We start from the raw sequence: 17176 nt of genomic DNA, 5'->3' as shown, positions 1-17176 counted from the left end.
CAGTCAGTTTGGTAACATTAAATAATGCAAATAAAGATATTTAATAAAGTGTCCTGAATCAGCACTTTAAAAAAACTGGGAATTAGGGCTGGGGGGATTACTCATTTGGTAGAGTGCTTGCCTTGCAAGCACAAGGCCCTGGGTTCAATCCCCAGCACGGCAAAAAAAAAAAAAGGGAATTGAACTCAGGGCCTCCAACATGCTAAGCATGTGCTTGACCACTGAATTATACTCCCAGCTTCCAAAACCTATTTCTTTAAAAGAAAACTTATGTACCTCATTTCAAAATGACCAATGACACCTAATACAAAAGAGAAAATAGAGTTTTTAAGAAACTACTTTTTTGTTCTGTTTTTTGATTTAATAACCTTAAGAAAGCAATAGAGGAGATAAAAGGAGAAAAAGAAGCCCTTTACTAGAAGCAACACTTCTCCTTAACTAAAATAACCCAAAAGAAAAAGGTGTAAAAATTTTACAACCTATTGAAATAAAAAGATACTGCTAAATTTGCTGATAAATGGATGGAGTTGGAGAATATCATGCTAAGTGAAATAAGCCAAGCCCAAAAAAACCAAAGGCCTAATGTTTTCTCTGATAAGTGGATGATGATACAAAAGGAGAGGGGGTGGCGGGGGTGGCAAGAGAAGAATGGAGGAACTTTGGATGGTGTAGAGGAAAATGGGGTGGGAGGGGGTGGGGGAAGGAAAGATAGTGGACTGAGACAGACATTATTACTCTATGTACATGTATGATTATATGAATGGTGTGAATCTACATTGTGTACAACCATAGAAATGAAAAGTTTAACCGCATTTGTGTACAATGAATCAAACTGCAGTCTGTAAAAATAAAAAGAAAAAAAAAGATATTGCTAATCAGAAAGTCAATTTATATTGCAAAAATTCTAAGAGTCAATGAAGTGCTATGCCACCAATATTATAATAAGGTTGATTTTTCTGTTCTTAGACTGGAAGGCTTTCCTACTGCTGCACTTCTTTCCCATAGGTATTCATTCTCTATTATTTGTCCTCCCTCCCTGCATAATAAGCTCTATTGAGACAGGTGCTTGGATAATACCCATCTCTGTATTCCATTGTGGATCACAGCACACAGTTGGTTCAAAAATAATTGTAAAATGAATACAACACATGGTAACCAGAATTTTAAAAATGATTAAACTCTATTCTGATTCTGATTCATATATCTATACTCTGGAACTAATTGTGATAATAAAAATTACAACTACATAAGAAACAGAATCCACCTCACATACAAGGAAATATTAAATGGCAAGACATGGAAGCTGAGAATTTTGAAAGGTATGGCTACACAAAAAAAAAACCATAGTGCATGCTACTCTAAGGATAACAACCACTTCTTTTTAAATAGACAAGTTCATTTCAAGTCTCAGATAATAAAAGACACATAAAAATGTTAGGAAAAAGAAATAAGTGAAAAAAATGACAGAAGATAATTTGATCTCTGGATTAAGACTTATTTTAATATACATAAAGTATAGTACTTCATATAATTTATTAATGTCATTTTCTATAGGACACTGCAATTAATTCAGTGACATCAATATTGACCTCATACAGACAAAGGATGAAAGTTGGGTTTTCTTATGTACCAAGTACAAAACATCTGTTAAAAAGTTAACAAATACAACAGTTGTAAGAGATCAACTTTCAGGATGACTCAAGTTTACAGTAGTTGCTTCACATGGTTTTCCCTCAAGACTTGGATGCCACCCAGTGTTGCTATATTTGTGCAAATGCCTGCTGTGAACTACCTGACTACCTCCTTTTGCCAGCCCCACTTTTGCCTGTTTTACTGCTGCCACTGCTAGATTTGCCAGATGATTTTGAAGAGAAGAGTCTTGTCATGAACTCAGATACATCAGGCAACTCATGGTTGGAATTCAGCATATTCATTGACTGCTCCATCTCCTGCAAGGAACAAAAGCACAAGGTATGAAAAGGGCACTGGGAGCTGGATGTGGTGGTGTGCATCTGTAATCCCAGCTACTGGGGAGGCTGAGGCAGGTAGATCTCTAGTTTGAAGTCAGCTTTGGCAATTTAGTGAGACCCTGTCTTGAAATAAAAAATAAAAAGGTATATTGGGGATATAGCTCAGTAGTTGAGAGTCCTGGGTTCAATCCCTAGTAGGGAGGGAGGTGGGGGCGGGTACTGGGATCTTTCTAGTCATTGAACTCCTAACACTTCCTATTAAGAAAGAAGGAAAGGAGTAGAACAAGTAAAAGGTAATATTTTTGAGCAACAATGCAATGTTACACTCAATGTATTTAACCACACTGTGGTGGAGCCCTAGGTTTGATTCCCAGTTTAAAAAAAAAAAAGGGCTGGGGTTGTAGCTCAGTGGTAGAGCGCTTGCCTAGCATGTACAAGGCACTGAGTTAGATTCTCAGCAACACATTAAAAAATAAATAAAATAAAGATATTATGTCCATCTACAGCTAAAAATATTTTTTTTTAAATCAAAAGTCCTTTACCTAAATATTATTAGTAACCATGTTCCATATATCCTTTACTTCAGTAAACATGATGATCCTTGGCAAATGTCTAATAAATACCTGCCTAAGGTTTAAGTGTATGTTTTAATAAAGGACTTTATTTCTGACAGTGGATATATTTGATCATATTCCTTTCTTATTTTGTTTTCTGATTAATATGTTTTCATATTTTTATTTTTATTTGTTTTGTTTTGTTTTGAGGTACTGGGGGTTGAACCTAAAGGCACTTTACCACTGAGCTACATCCCCAGTCCTTTATATTTTTTATTTTGAAGACAGGGTCTCACTATGTTGCTTGAGTCTCATTAAGTTTCTGAGGCTGACTTCAAACTTGTGATTCTCCTGCCTAAGCTTCCTGAGTCACTGGTATTACAGGCATGTGCCACTGTCCCCAGCTTCATATTATTTTAATGCATATTTTAAGCTGACGTGTTCTCCGGATGCATACATCCAAAATATCAATCTTCAACTACATATCAAGGTAACGGGAAGTTTGGAAGATAAACTGCAGCATTTCCAAGATTTGATTCCTAAGTTTTAGTTGTAATTATATAAATACTTACATGGTTTTGATGACCTCAATTACAACTCTAAAGCAGGCTACACAAGTGTTACAATTTATTGGCTACAACAAGCTAAAAACTTGGCAATTTTCTTTTTTTTGGTACTGGGGATGGAACCCAGGGGCACTCAACCACTGAGCCACATCCCCAGCCTGTTTTATTTTTTATTTTGAGCAGAGTCTTGCTAAGTTGCTTAGGGTCTCACTAACTTGCTGAGGCTGGCTTCCAATCTGTGATCTTCCTGCCTCAGCCTCCTGAGTCACTGGGAAGAATTTGGCACTTTTATCTTGGGTTTTGTCCTCTGCCTTATTGAGCTAACAATTACAAATTCCTACTTGATATTAATGTAATATTAATGTAATGTCTGTTTTATCTGTATTTCATGTAACTTGCCAAAAGTAAACTTAAAATTTATTTTAGTTCAGTCAAGAAAAGCAATGCTACATTATATACCATTTCAAAGGGGAAATGTTAGAATATTAGCTTGAAAGAATTTATTCATAGTTTTTAAAGAAAAAGGTGCTTTTACAATTAAGGTCAAAAAAAAAAAGAAAAATTGTAAACCTAAGTGAAGTATATCAAAAAGCCTTATAATAAAAAATTAAATATATATGGTACTAGGTCTTGAGCTCCTATACATCATCCATTCTATTTTTGAATCTATTTGATTCTGAAGCTCTTGGAGCAACAACTTTTTATAGTATTTACTATGTACAAAGCACTTTACAAAAAGTGAACTTTTTAAAAAAAATTTTTTTTAGTTGTAGATGGACATAGTACATTTATTTATTTATTTGTTTGTTTATATTATATGATGCTAATGATCAAACCCAGTGCCTCACACATAACAGACTAGCACTCTACCACTTTGCTACAACCCCAGCCCAACAAGGAGTGAATTTATAACGAAATGTGACTACTGATATTTCCTTCTACCGATGTCACAGAGAGCTAATAAGCTCAACAGATACAAGGATTTGATAGAATATATTCTCTTTTGCCCAAGAGGATATATTATCTTTGGAAAAGATGCCAAAATTCAACAATAAAACATTTTGAAATATAAACCTTTCTTTTTTCCATAAAGTTTTTTGTGCCATTCCAGCTGGAATACCTTACCTTTTATAGAACTTAATCACTACTACCTGAGGAAATAGTTTTGTTTTATGTCTATTTTATTTTCCCATTTAAAAAAGGAAAGAAAAACCACAAAACCCCCTGATGGCTAGAGAATATTTTATGAATTCATTCTATTTCTTACATTTAACTGAATTTGTTGACAACAGAGATGCACTTTAATTCATTTTTGTACCCCATATCCAGAAGCTAGTTCAACAATGAATAAGGTTATGAATACATTAGTATACCAAAAACAATAGAGAACCTTGGCACTCAGAAGATATTTGAGTTTCTTAGATGCAAAAATGGATAACTATTTAAAGAAAAAATGAAGATTTTATATATGGAAGCCAATTATTTGAAGAAATAAAATGGTACACTAAATTTGAAGCATCCTACTTAGCAACTCCTTTCCTCTTTGCAAAACCAGTATGGTTTTGTGTTACAGAATTTAAAAGTCACTATTCTACTTATCCCCCTTGGTCTACCTGACTTTTGTCTGAACTCATAAACTGACTATGTGCTCTGAAGAGAGTTTTATTAAGTAAAGATAGATTAAAGGAGTAATAATTTTACAAAATATTTGGATTAGGTATACCAGGCTTTTGTGCATTTCAACTACTTAACAAGTGAGGCATATAAAGCAGCTAAGACTAAGTACATATTTTAGCTATGCTAAAAGATGTAGGCTTCATCAGGCAAAACCAATGGAATTTATGCCGTCCAATGAAAACAACTAATTAAATGCCAAGAACATAATACATGTTTACACAAACTCAGATCAATTTGCCATGGGAACTAGGATAAAGGAAAGAAAAAAACCTCAAGCCATCTAGCCACAATGGAACAGACCAAACATGAGAATATACAACAAAAATTCATAGCTGGGCAGTCATCTTACCCGTCTCATGTCAGGATCACTTGTGTTGACCACTTTGGGCAGAAGCACAAATATCAATAATGGAAGAACCATCATCATAACCTGAAGACAGAAAAAAAAAAATTAGAAATTCCCTTTCCCCCACTTTACAGTTTGTGAAACAAAAACTGCATTTAATAATGTAAAATTTAAAGATTCAAATGTGTATACAGAACTTGCAGCAATCACATCAATTCTAGTGAACTAATTCTGATGATAGCAAGGTGCTACCTGTCTGAATGTTGTAGAGTTTGATAAGATTGAGAATTTTATCTATGTATTTGGACTTTATTGACATCACACTTCTTTCTTGTGCCACTTGCCTATGTTTGTGCAGGGCTTACAGTATTACTTAATAAAAGTAGTTTGCAAATGGAACTATCTATTGATTTTCTTCAACCTGCAATCTGGCATTAAGTTTGGTGATCTCCATGGCCTGTCAGATTGCTCTTTCCAGATAACTCTGTGGTTCTTGGAGAAAACCCTCATCTCTTTCATTAATGTACGTCCTCTAGAGCCTGCAATCTAGTACTAGACAACTACTTTCGCAGATCAGTTTTGAAAAATATCCTAGAATTCTCTAGCACTGCATACACGTCTATAGAATTTCAGTAATGAGAATACATAAAATGAGTAAGCTTTGGAGACTTGCTGTTGATTCCTCCCATTCAAACTACACTCTTGCCTCTTTTTCTTTGATAACAGAATCTAGGTACTGATTTATTCCTCTCCAAGGAGGTATAATCCCCAAGTAGTCCCCCCCTTTGTGATCTAAAAAGCTATCAGCAAGGAATATGATTAAAACATACATAATTCTCACATAATTATTCAACTTTCAAAAACAGTTTTAAAAGAAGGTAAAATTTGTTTTAAAAGAATGTATTCTGAACTGTCTGATGTGGCACATGTCTATAATTCCAACTTCTTGGGAGGCTGAAATGGGAGGATCACAAGTTCAAGGCCAGTCTTGGCAAAGACCCTATCTCAAAATAAAACAACAAAAAGGGCTGGGTATTTATTTCAAAAGTAGAGCGCCCCTGGGTTACTACTCCCAATACCACAACCACAAAAAGAATATATTCTTTTAGTGTTTTACTATTAGCATCATAACATAATTTTCATGACAATACCAACTACTTAAATTACCAGATAATAACTTATTTGTTCACCACACTTGTTAAAAAAGGAGAAAGAAAACCTTATTTGTGCCAACAGGGACTGTTAATAAATGATGGCATGTTTATCAGTGAACTAATATGCAAGTAGTAGGATGGATGGGATATCTCCATATATGGCTGCATACCCTCTATTTGAATTTTACATTTCATCATAAATAAGTATTTATTCAATTTCTGTTGTACATTTCAATGTCAACTCTATGGAGCCATTTTCACTATATTCTTTTCATTATCTATTCCTAAAGCCACTGTTTTCCTGAAATCCAAAAATTACTCACAATAATCCTTTCATCCAACAACCTAACCTCAATTTTCCACCTCACAGGGGTTTGAAGTTTTCAAACCTACAAGTAAATTAGGGATTAGCAAAATGTTTTATTTCAGCTTGATACATACCATTGGATTCATAAGAAAGTCTGTCCAGCCCCATGACTCCCTTTTAATAAAGTAAGAAGGTGGACCTGAAGATTTCATTTGGAGAGGATAGGGCAGTCTGACCACTTCTGATGTTTTGATATAATTCACATATCTTGCTCTGATAAAGAAACATGAGAAAAGTAGCAGTGATTCTACGAAAAACATGGCTAGTTAAAAGATCTGCTTAAAATATATTAGCAATGACTCTTCCAAAACATCCTGGCATCTAAACTTTTGATTCTGAAAATCTGAACAAAATAGTTTTATCTGCATATCTAAAATACTGGATAAAGTCAACAGAAAAACACTATACTTCAAATCGTCTAGCTGCAGCTGTCACACTACCTATCTATGTGGTTAGGTAAGTTCCTTAACTTCTGTTTATATCAAGACTTCTTTTAGAATCCTTCTAAAGTCCTTTGATTATATTTAGTAATGAATTTATTTTACTATACACATTTAAAAATACTGGATTTTATTTATTTATTAGATGATCTAACATGTGCATTACTGGATACACCCAAATTCTAAGGCAACTTTTGCAACAAAAACTTGATTCAAGAGAGTCCTACTGGAGCTGGGGTTGTAGCTCAGCGGTAGAATGCCTGCCTAGCACATGTAAGGCACTGGGTTCGATTCCCAGCACCACAAAAATACATACAGACATACGTACATAAAATAGAGGTATTATGTCCATCTACAACTAAAAAACTATTAAACTATTTTAAAAAAAAAAAGAAAAAAAGAAAGAAAGTCCACCCACCCGCCCTACAACAAGCTGGGTGTGGTGGCATATGCCTATAATCGCAGTGACCTGAGAGGCTGAGGCAGGAGGATGTAAAGTTTGAGACCAGTCTCAATAACTTATCCAGACAATGTCTCAAAATAAAAAATAAAAAGGGCTGGGGATGTGGCTCAGTGGTAAAGTGTCCCTGGATTCAATCCCCAGTACCAAAAAAAAAAAAAAAAAAAAAAAGAAAGCCCTATAACAGTACCCTGATAAACATCTTATTTTCACCTAAGATGCACTAATAAAATCAAAACCCAGGCCTCGGGACTGGGGTTGTGGCTCAGTGGTAGAGTGCATGTCTAGCATGTGTGAGGCCCTGGATTCAATTCTCAGCACCACATATAAATAAATGAATAAAATAAAGGTCTATCAACATCTAAAAACATGTAAAAAAAAACAAACAAACAAACAAACAAAAAAACAGGCCTCACTAAATTGCTGAGGCTGGCTTTGAACTTGTGATCCTCCTACCTTAGCCTCCCGAGCAGCTGAGATTACAGGTGTGCACCACCATGCCTAGCCAGATAGCTGGGTATATCATTTTTTTACAGCAATAAATTTTTATTTCTTTAAGCAGTTCAAATACACTTCAAATTATTGTATAGTATATACCCAATAATTCTACCATCTTAAACTTTTGGAGGTGTGATTCATTTGCTGATTTAATGTAGACTGTTTTCTTGGGTACTCTGTAATGTAAGTAGACTTAAGTAAATAGATATTAGGGCATCTTCTTTCAGAGAGATTACACATTTGTCTGTGCTAGTAGTCCAGGGATTATAAGCAGGGACCATTTTGTTAGCTTCTCATCTTGGAAGTGCCTAGATTTTGTGAGAAGTAGTAAGTTCATACTTCAAATTTTAATGAGGATAGAATTGCTACTATCAGTTTTCATGGGAGACTTTTACCCAAATACCAAGGTCAGAATGGGAATCTGGCCTTTTGGGTTTTAATATAAAGATTAAAGGGAAACCAAAACTTAGATCTAATTCTAACCCAAGTAAGCCCAAGGCTTGCCTCCTACTTATACATTGCTAATAAAAGCTAAGCTTTTTGGTTAGAGAACCTCATCAAAAATCTCAGATGGGGACGTGGTGTATAGTTTATCCCCTAGGAATTTTCCTTACTTTGGAGACAGCTATACATTTAAATAAAAGGAAAAGTCTGCTGGGCACAGTGGCACATGCCTATAATCCCAGCAATTCAGGGGCTGAGGCAGAAGGACTGCAAATTTCAGGCCAGCCTAGGCAATTTAGCAAGACCCTGTCTTAAAATAGAACATTTTTGAAAGGGCCAGGGGTGTAGGAAATGTTTGTCATATTTTGTCCAACATTTCTAAGATGTTTTTCATTCAGCTAAAATATCACGAAAGGAAGTTTCATATATATTTGATGCTAATTTACTGTGCATGTTTACAAAACACTGCTCAAAATATTAGGCCCTTATATGAATGCGAATCCTACTTTGTTCTCTACTCTGTCTCACCCCTAATTATTAAAAGGATAAGGGCCTCATTTCTTTTTTTCTTCTTCAGAAATCCAATGCTCGGGAATGTATCTGAGATTATGAATCCTAAAACCAGTTCTTAAATGCTCAAAAAGGAAGTACTCTTTATCCTTTGCTAAAGGGAAAACAAGCATTAGCCCCAGTTCAATCCCTAGCACTGCAAAAAAAGCTAATTAAAACTTTATATTTAGAACAATATAGCTATTTACTAGAAATATTTTATTCAAATTTTTAAGACAGCAAAAGGACAAATAAAATTAAATGTTGAAGTTCTTAGTAAGCAAGTATCTCCCCTTGTTTAACAATTCTCATTCCCTCCAATACTGTGTTTTTGATATTAAAAAATTTAAGGGCTGGGGAGATAGCTCAGTTGGTAGAGTGCTTGCCTTGTAAGCACAAAGCTGTGGGTTCAATCCTACCACCCCCAAAAAAAAAAAAAAAAATTTGAATAAGCATAAAGTATACTGTAATCTACATACTTCTCATCTTCAAGCATGCAATTCTAAAATATATTAAAAAGTCATAAATCCCTTAAGATTGAGATTTAAGCCAGGCACAGTGTCCCATGCCTGTAATTCCAGCAACTAGGGAGGCTTAGGCAGGAGGATAGCAAGTTCAAGGCCAGCCTCAGCAATTTAATGAGACCCTATCTCAAAATAAAAAATAAGAAAAGCTGAGGATGTAACTCAGTGGTAAAGTGTCTTGGGTTTAATCCCCACTACCAAAAAAAAAATTGAGATTTAACATAATAGGACTTTACCTATATATATATATATTTAAAAATCCTTATGTTTTTAAAAAGATATATGAGAAAGTCAATACCCAAGGTATATTAATCAATATACTTTGAAATAATCCATGTATTCCATCAAAAAAATATTTATAGCCAAGTGCAGTAGTGCACACCTGTAAACCCAAAATCTCGAGAGGCTGAGGTAGGAGGTTCTTAAGTTCAAATCCAAACTCAGTAATTTAATGAGTTCCTAAGCAACTTAGCAAGATTCTACCTCAAAATAAAATATAAAGAAGCTTGAAGTTATGGCTCGGTAGTTAAGCACTCCTGGGTTAAATTCCTGGTACCAAAAAAAGAAAAAAGAATTTATAAGTATACTTACAAGGTAATGCCTTCCATTGAAGCTTTGCCTCTGCTCTAAATAGTCAAAAGCAAGAACTATGTTCAGAACTTAAGCTTATCTTTAGCCAAAACTTAACCTTCAAAAATAGGAGGAAAAAAGTAATTTGTTTCTAAAGAATGTACTTATTAGTAGCACCACAGGATTGGCTTTATGTTAACAAGAATTTATTTTCTTGGTAATTATCTGTTTACTTATATATGCCAGAGGAGTAGGGAAAAAAACATTACTTATCTCTCCAGAGGAGCTGTTATAAAAATTATGGCAAATCCATCAATGGACAAATACAGGTAATATAAAGGATAAATAGTTCCATGTATGCCTCATTCTATTTTAATTATTACAGATTTACATATTATATCCTAAAATCTAGCAATATCAAATAGAAGAGCAAAGAAAGAAGATAAAATTTTCGAAGTAAACACTAATTCAAAAATAATATGGCACTAAATGAACATATTTCTATTATGTCAGCTCAATTTTCAGTCTCTACAAATCAGGCTAAAATATGCTTGGCACACAAAAAAGGATCAACAATAAGCTATAACTTACAGTTGTAAACTGTATAACTTATAGTTGTAAAAATGTTTTTTTTTCCCCAAAACGTTTTTTGTTTTTGCATGACTTGTGCTTTATTATGGCAACATAGAGTAATGTTGTGAGAACACAAACAGGAGACATTTTCACTTTAAACTGCTTCATCTATTGCCTGGTTATATTAAACCCAAAAGGATGTTTTGCCATAAGACAGTAAAAAATAAATTAATTACATAGACGTTTTATTATGGAAGGCTAAATCTGAAGACTGTGGACATGTGTACAACTATTCCCAACTTCAAATGGGTTTTGCTATTCCATACTCACAGCCTCAAGTAGACAAAAGTTTTTTTTTTAATTTCACCTCACTTTCAAAGCACATATTTGTTTACTTAGAATTCTGAAATTCTTTCCTACTCTGCCAGCTTCAAATATTGTGCTTTCATCTTTTATCATGATTCTTACTTTGAGATAAACTCTATCATGTAACCTAGTGTTTTCCCTAGAAGTACTAAATTTCCAAGGCACACTAAAGAGGAGATGTAGAAATTCAAGATCAATTTAGTATCAAGTAGGTAATAAGAAATGTTTTCAAAATATTCCAATAAAAAATAGTTGAGCGAGGCGCAGTGGTGCACGCCTGTAATCCCAACAGCTTGGGAGGCTGGGGTAGAAGCCTCAGTAACAACGTGACACTAAGCAACTCAGTGAAACCCTGTCTCTAAAAAAAAAAACACAAAATAGGGCTGGGGATGTGGCTCAGTGGTCGAGTGCCCCTGAGTTCAATCCCCAGTCCACTGCCCTGCAAAAAAAAAAAAAAAAAAAAAAAGTTGAAAATATTATTTCTAATTTAGAAAACTTAAATCTTTTAAAATCACATTTCAAAAACTAACACAGTGCTTTTTGCTCCTATAGGAAGTAATATTACCTTTTCTCTCTATAATCATATTAGGAGCTTTAAAATAAATTTTAAGCCAAAAAAGGAAGAATTTTAACTTCATAATTTTATCAATGTTCAGGTGAAAACAACATATGGATATTTTAAGTGTTTTAAGGAATTATTGTAGCTTAAATAAGGAAATTTTCACCCTTAAATTCTGAAGGGAATATACAATAAGATATACAATAGCCTAACCTTTGGAAAATATTAAATCAGGTATCCTCACCTCATTTTTCCTTTTGAAGTGATATCAACTCGGACAGGGTCAAACTTGTAAGCTGGAGAAATAACTTCCACTACATAAGATCCAGAAGGTATATCATGAACCACAAAACTCCCATCTGTCCTGAAAGAAATGAAAATCATATTTAGTCACTTCTGATCACTGGGGTTTTTTTTTTTTTTATGTTTCAAATCGTGTTAATTCCAAAAATAATGCCCCCCCCCCATGACATTAAACAAAAAGCTGGGAAAAAAAACAAGAGTGGCAAGAATTGTCCTCCACTTTATCTTCCATAATTAACACTGAGCAGATTCTGAAAATACCTGAAACCACTCCAGAACAGTGGAGAACCCCGACATAGAAAGTACTTCTTTTCTTTCTGTGGGTAAAGATGATAGTTGACAGGAGCAGAGTTCTAAAGTCATGTCTTTCCTTAAGGGAAACTACAAATATACATTATTATTACAATAGGGTCCCAATTTGCCAATCCCCCCCACGAACTCTTAGTGATAAAAATGGCATTCTGCTTCAGTTTTAATTTGTATTTTGCCAATTTTCTTTTTATTATAAGTGATAAAAAGTATTTAGGTATTATTCGTTTCACTTATTACTGTCTGGTTACTTTAGTTCTTTTTTGCATATGTAAATATTTAAAATGTTTATGTAGTTAAAACATCCTATCTTTTCCTTACTGATTTTTTGTTGGTTTGTTTGTTTGTTTTTACAAACTTACTTGATTTAGAAAACCTCCTATCAAAAGTTAGTAGCTTCTCATTACAGGTCAAAATTAATCTGTTTGGAAAATGAAAAACTACTCCAAGGAAAAAAGAAATTTGTTTCAGGAACACAAATGGTTCAAAAAGGATCAACTGTTATCAGAAAATCCCCACTATCATAATATATTAAAATAATGCCTCATTTTAAATGAGGCATTTACAAGTAAAATTTTACTTGTAATGCATTTACAAGTAAAATTATATTATGCTTAGAACCATACAAAAATACTCAAGAATGAGGTATAGAGAAGATATGAAACAAAACAGTAGACTTTGATGAGTATCTAAGAATTCACAAAGCGATCCTATTTGTTTTTGTAAATGTCTGAAAATTTCTATAATAAAAAGTTCAAAAAAGTGTAGCACATAATCTCACTATGTCAAAACAAACAAACACCTGAAAAATGCCTAAATGTCCAAAATCAGAGGACTGGTTAAATAAATTATGGCTTATATACTTACTGATGATAGTAAGAAATGGTATGAGCAGTGTTAAGCTCCAACTTTCCAAGCTCATCTCCATTAGCTAAGTCACAAACCACTTCCCAAAAAAGCATACATATAAGCCAAAATTGTGTGCTAGTTTTTCATAACAGTGACAAGACAAATTACCTACCCTTTTGCCAACAAGTTTTTCACCATAAGTTCTTCCTTTTAATTCTCAATCACCCTTTCTACATTCAAATGTTAAAAAGTGAAATGGTACCAAAACTTCACAAGGCTGGGGATGTAGTTCAGTGGTGGAGCATTTATCTACCATGTCTGGGGCACTGGGTTCAATCCTCAGCACCACATAAAAATAAACAAATAAAGGCATCGTGTCCATGTACAACTAAAAACAATATTAAAAAAAAAAAAAACTTCACAAATATTAAGTGAAGCTGGGCACAGTGGCACAAGCCTGGGGAGGCTGAGGCAGGAAGATAGTTCAAAGCCAGTGTCAGCAACAGCCAGGCACTAAGCAATTCAGTGAGACCCTGTCCCTAAATAAAATATAAAATAGGGCTGAGGATGGGCTCAGTAATTGAGTGCTCCTGAGTTCAATCCCTGGTACCCCCCACCAAAAAAAAAAAAAGTAAGGGAAAAGGGCACGTTACAAAATATTGTTTTAGTATTATAAACAACTAAAAGATACGACATTAAGAGTTGTTGGAGCTGGGGAGACAGCTCAGTTGATAGAATGCCTGCCTCGAAAGCACGGGCCCTGGGTTCAATCCCCAGCACTGCAAAAAGAAAAAATAAATAAATAAATAAATAAGTCATTGTACTGGGACTGTAGCTCAGTGGCAGAGTGCTTGCCTACCATGTGTGAGGCACTGAGTTCTATCCTTAGCACCACATAAAAACAAACTAATGACATAAAGGCATTCTGGACAGAATCTCCAACTACAAAAACGTTAAAAAGAAAAAAAAAAAAGAGTTGTTGTCTGGTTGAAACTTTCTTTTTTTTATTATACCTTTATTTCATTTATTTTTATGTGGTGCTCAGGATCCAACCCAGTGCCTCATACATGCTAGGCAAACGCTCTACCACTGAGCCACAGCCCTAGCCCTGGTTGAAACTTGCAAAAAGAAACTTTCTTGTTTACATGTTCTTCAACAAACATGTTACTAATATTATTTTTAAAATAAAAATAAATGCTTTTCAAAGGAACTGTGCTGCAGAAGAAAAGTCAAATTGTCAATTAAGGCTAATTTTCTGAATCTTAGTAAGATTTTTATCATTAAACCATAAATATCTAAAGAATGCCCGAGTGCCAGATTATTAACATCAGATAGCATTAACATAGTGGTTATAAATTTGTTGTCATTTACTAAACTGAGGTTGAATTTCTCAAAAGGGCACCTGGCTGATCTAAACAAATCTGCAAACCAAATTTAGACCTTCACATTTAAGTTGTGTGCTCTTCAGATACCACCCATAGTCTACAAACCCAGAAGAGAATCACTTCCTTTCCTAAATATTTTCTCTCAGTTCACAATTTCATTTTCCAAACAAATGAACAAGTAATGGTGGAAAGATTTAAGAAGTCATATTTGGGCTAGGGATGTAGCTTGGTGGTAGAGCACTTTCCTACCATGCCTGATGCCCTAGGTTTGATTCCCAATTACAACAAACAAACAAAAAAGGCATACTTGTGCCTAGACATCCGAAAAGCAGGCAGCTGCCAAAGGAGAGTACTAACAAACTCATCCCTTCTTTTAATATAACAGAAATCACATTTCTATTAATAGAAGGGACAAAATGTGTAAGGAATTTAGAGAAACCTATTGTCACATAAATAACAGTCGTGATACTGCAAATCCCTCGACGAATTCAAGTGTAAAAAGAACAATAATCCCAAACCCAGGCCAACCAAAAAAGTATGCTTTGATTAGGGACTTCAGGGCCTATTAATTTTAGAAGCAGTACCATTACTCTCCTAGTCTCTGTCATTCCTGGAAGCCCTTTGGGCTTTGGAAATTCCCACTTGTTCAGCATCTTTCCACACAAAACCAAGCAAACAGAAGACTGAAACGGATGCAAAAGAGCGACCAGGTTTTAGGGAAGCCAAATAAGATGCAAATGAAAGAATCCAGCAAGAGAAAAATAAAGGTTCACCTGTCCCCAGGACCCAAGAGAGATCGAACCCAAACAGGGCCAAAATGGGACTGAAAATAGGTGGCCCCCCTGCTCTGGCCTTGGTGCGAGTGCCTGCCAACCTCGTTGCTGAGGTAGCGGGCAGGGGAGGGACAGCGTCCGCCTGCCTCCCCGGTCTCCCAGCATTCAGCGTTAGTGGCACCTGCCCCTTCACTCTGCGACAGCGACGCCGTCCCGTTCTGACACTGAGCTCTCCTAGCGGGAACCCCTCCAGCGTCCCTCCCAACGGCTTTCCTGCGACCCTAAGGATGCTCACTTAAGGAAGCCGACGTGCTCTTCTCCGTCTACAAGCACTCGGGCCGCCGAGATCCAGTCCTGAGGCTTCACCCCTGGAACAACGGCACGCCCCTCGATCTTGAAACGATCTCCGAGGCCGACCCCACTCCCTCCCGATCCCTCGGCCGCAGTCCCGGGCACCTCCGAGCTCCGGGTATCCCCTGAGAGCAGCAGCAGCAGGAGGAAAAAGAAGCCCCACAGAGCGACCGCCATGACAGCAGCTCTAGGCAGTCAGGACGGCAGCCCGGCAGCCCGGAAGCCCTCCCCGCCTCCCGGCCCCATCGCCGCGGCCGGCGGCCTGTGTCGTCATCACTGCGCGCCCCACGCGGCCCGGCTGAGGGCTCCAAGCCGGGAGAGGGTCGCCAGTCGGTCAGCGGGGCAGCAGTGCTGGCCCGGGCTGGGAGCCGCTGTGAGGGGTGTGTATCTAGCACCCTTGGAGGAGGCCGCCCACAGCGGCGAAGGTAGTGAAGTCTGTGTAGCACTGGCAGACACAGAAGCCCCATAGGAATAAAGGATGATGAGACCCAGAGGGGCAGCGATCGGAAGCAGTGTCTACAAATGAGACTCCGGTGTCATGCAAAACGGGTCCAAAGAGAGGGTTTTAAAAAAAAATTCAAGGGACTCCCCAAGATACATGAGATGAAAAGGTGCTCATTCGTGGGTTTGTGAGGAAAGAAGATACTATCTCCGCATAGAAAGTAACTGGAAAATGCTCTTGAATAGGCAAAATTAATATTGTCAAAATGGCCATACTACCAAAAGTGTTATACAGATTCAATGCAATTCCTATTAAAATCCCAGTGACATTCTTCATAGAAATTGAAAAAGCAATCATGAAATTCATTTGGAAAAATAGAAGACTCAGAATAGCCAAGGCAATCCTTAGCAAGAAAGGTGAAGCAGGAGGCATCACAAAAACCAGACCTTAAATTGTACTACAGAGCAATAGTATCAAAAAGGGCATGGTATTGGCACCAAAATAGACATGTAGACCAATGGTATAAAATGGAAAACACAGAGACAAACCGACATAAATATGGTTATGGTTTTGGCACTAGACAAAGGTGCCAAAAATATACATTGGAGAAAAGATAGCCTATTCAACAAATGGTGCTGGAAAAACTGGAAAGTCATATATAACAAAATGAAAGTAAACCCTCTCACCCTACAGGAAAACCAACTCAAAGTGGATCAAAGATTTAAGCAATAAAAGAGAGACCATGTGCCTAATAGAAGAAAAAGTAGGTCCAAATCTTCATCATGTTGTCCTAGGACCTGACTTCCTTAACTAGACTCCTAAAGCACAAGAAGTAAAATTAAGTATCAATAAATGGGATGAAGTCAAACTAAAAAGCTTCTTCTCAGCAAAGGAAACAATAATTTGAAGAGACAGCCTACGGAATGGGAAAAAAATCTTTACCACATGCACCTCAGTTAGAGCACTAATCTCCAAGCTGTATAAAGAACTCAAAAAACCTAACACCAAAACAAAAACAAAAAAAACAAATAACACAATCAATAAATGGGTTAGGGAACTGAACAGCTACTTCACAGAAGAAGAAATACAATCAATGAACAAACATGAAAAAATGTACATCATCTCTTGCAAATACAGAAATGCAAAT

At 36.1% G+C, this 17176-nt stretch overlaps 1 protein-coding gene across 1 annotated transcript; it reads right to left on the bottom strand.

Moving 5' to 3' along the window:
- Nucleotides 1-1474: 1474 nt before the first annotated feature.
- On the bottom strand, nucleotides 1475-15799 carry EMC7 (ER membrane protein complex subunit 7). The gene is made up of 5 exons (XM_079126419.1): nucleotides 15532-15799; nucleotides 11862-11981; nucleotides 6709-6847; nucleotides 5117-5197; nucleotides 1475-1949 (listed from the first exon to the last, which is right to left on the bottom strand). The coding sequence occupies exons 1-5, from the start codon at nucleotides 15762-15764 to the stop codon at nucleotides 1797-1799; spliced, it is 726 nt and encodes a 241-aa protein (XP_078982545.1). The 5' UTR covers nucleotides 15765-15799; the 3' UTR covers nucleotides 1475-1796.
- Between the last annotated feature and the right edge of the window lie 1377 nt (nucleotides 15800-17176).

This window comes from Sciurus vulgaris (genome assembly GCF_902686455.1).
Source record: "Sciurus vulgaris genome assembly, chromosome: 2".
Lineage (NCBI taxonomy): Eukaryota > Metazoa > Chordata > Mammalia > Rodentia > Sciuridae > Sciurus > Sciurus vulgaris.
Note: the sequence above shows the minus strand (reverse complement) of the source record. Positions and strands in the feature narration are given on the sequence as shown.

Bases quoted from the DNA above. Each gene is read 5' to 3' on its own strand.
- EMC7 (XM_079126419.1), bottom strand. From the start codon at position 15,764: ATGGCGGTCGCTCTGTGGGGCTTCTTTTTCCTCCTGCTGCTGCTGCTC. The intron at 11,982-15,531 runs GTGAGCATCCTT...CATTTCTTTCAG, and splicing joins GAGCACGTCGGCTTCCTTAA to GACAGATGGGAGTTTTGTGG. The intron at 6,848-11,861 runs GTGAGGATACCT...TTTCTTTATCAG, and splicing joins ACTTCAAAAGGAAAAATGAG to AGCAAGATATGTGAATTATA.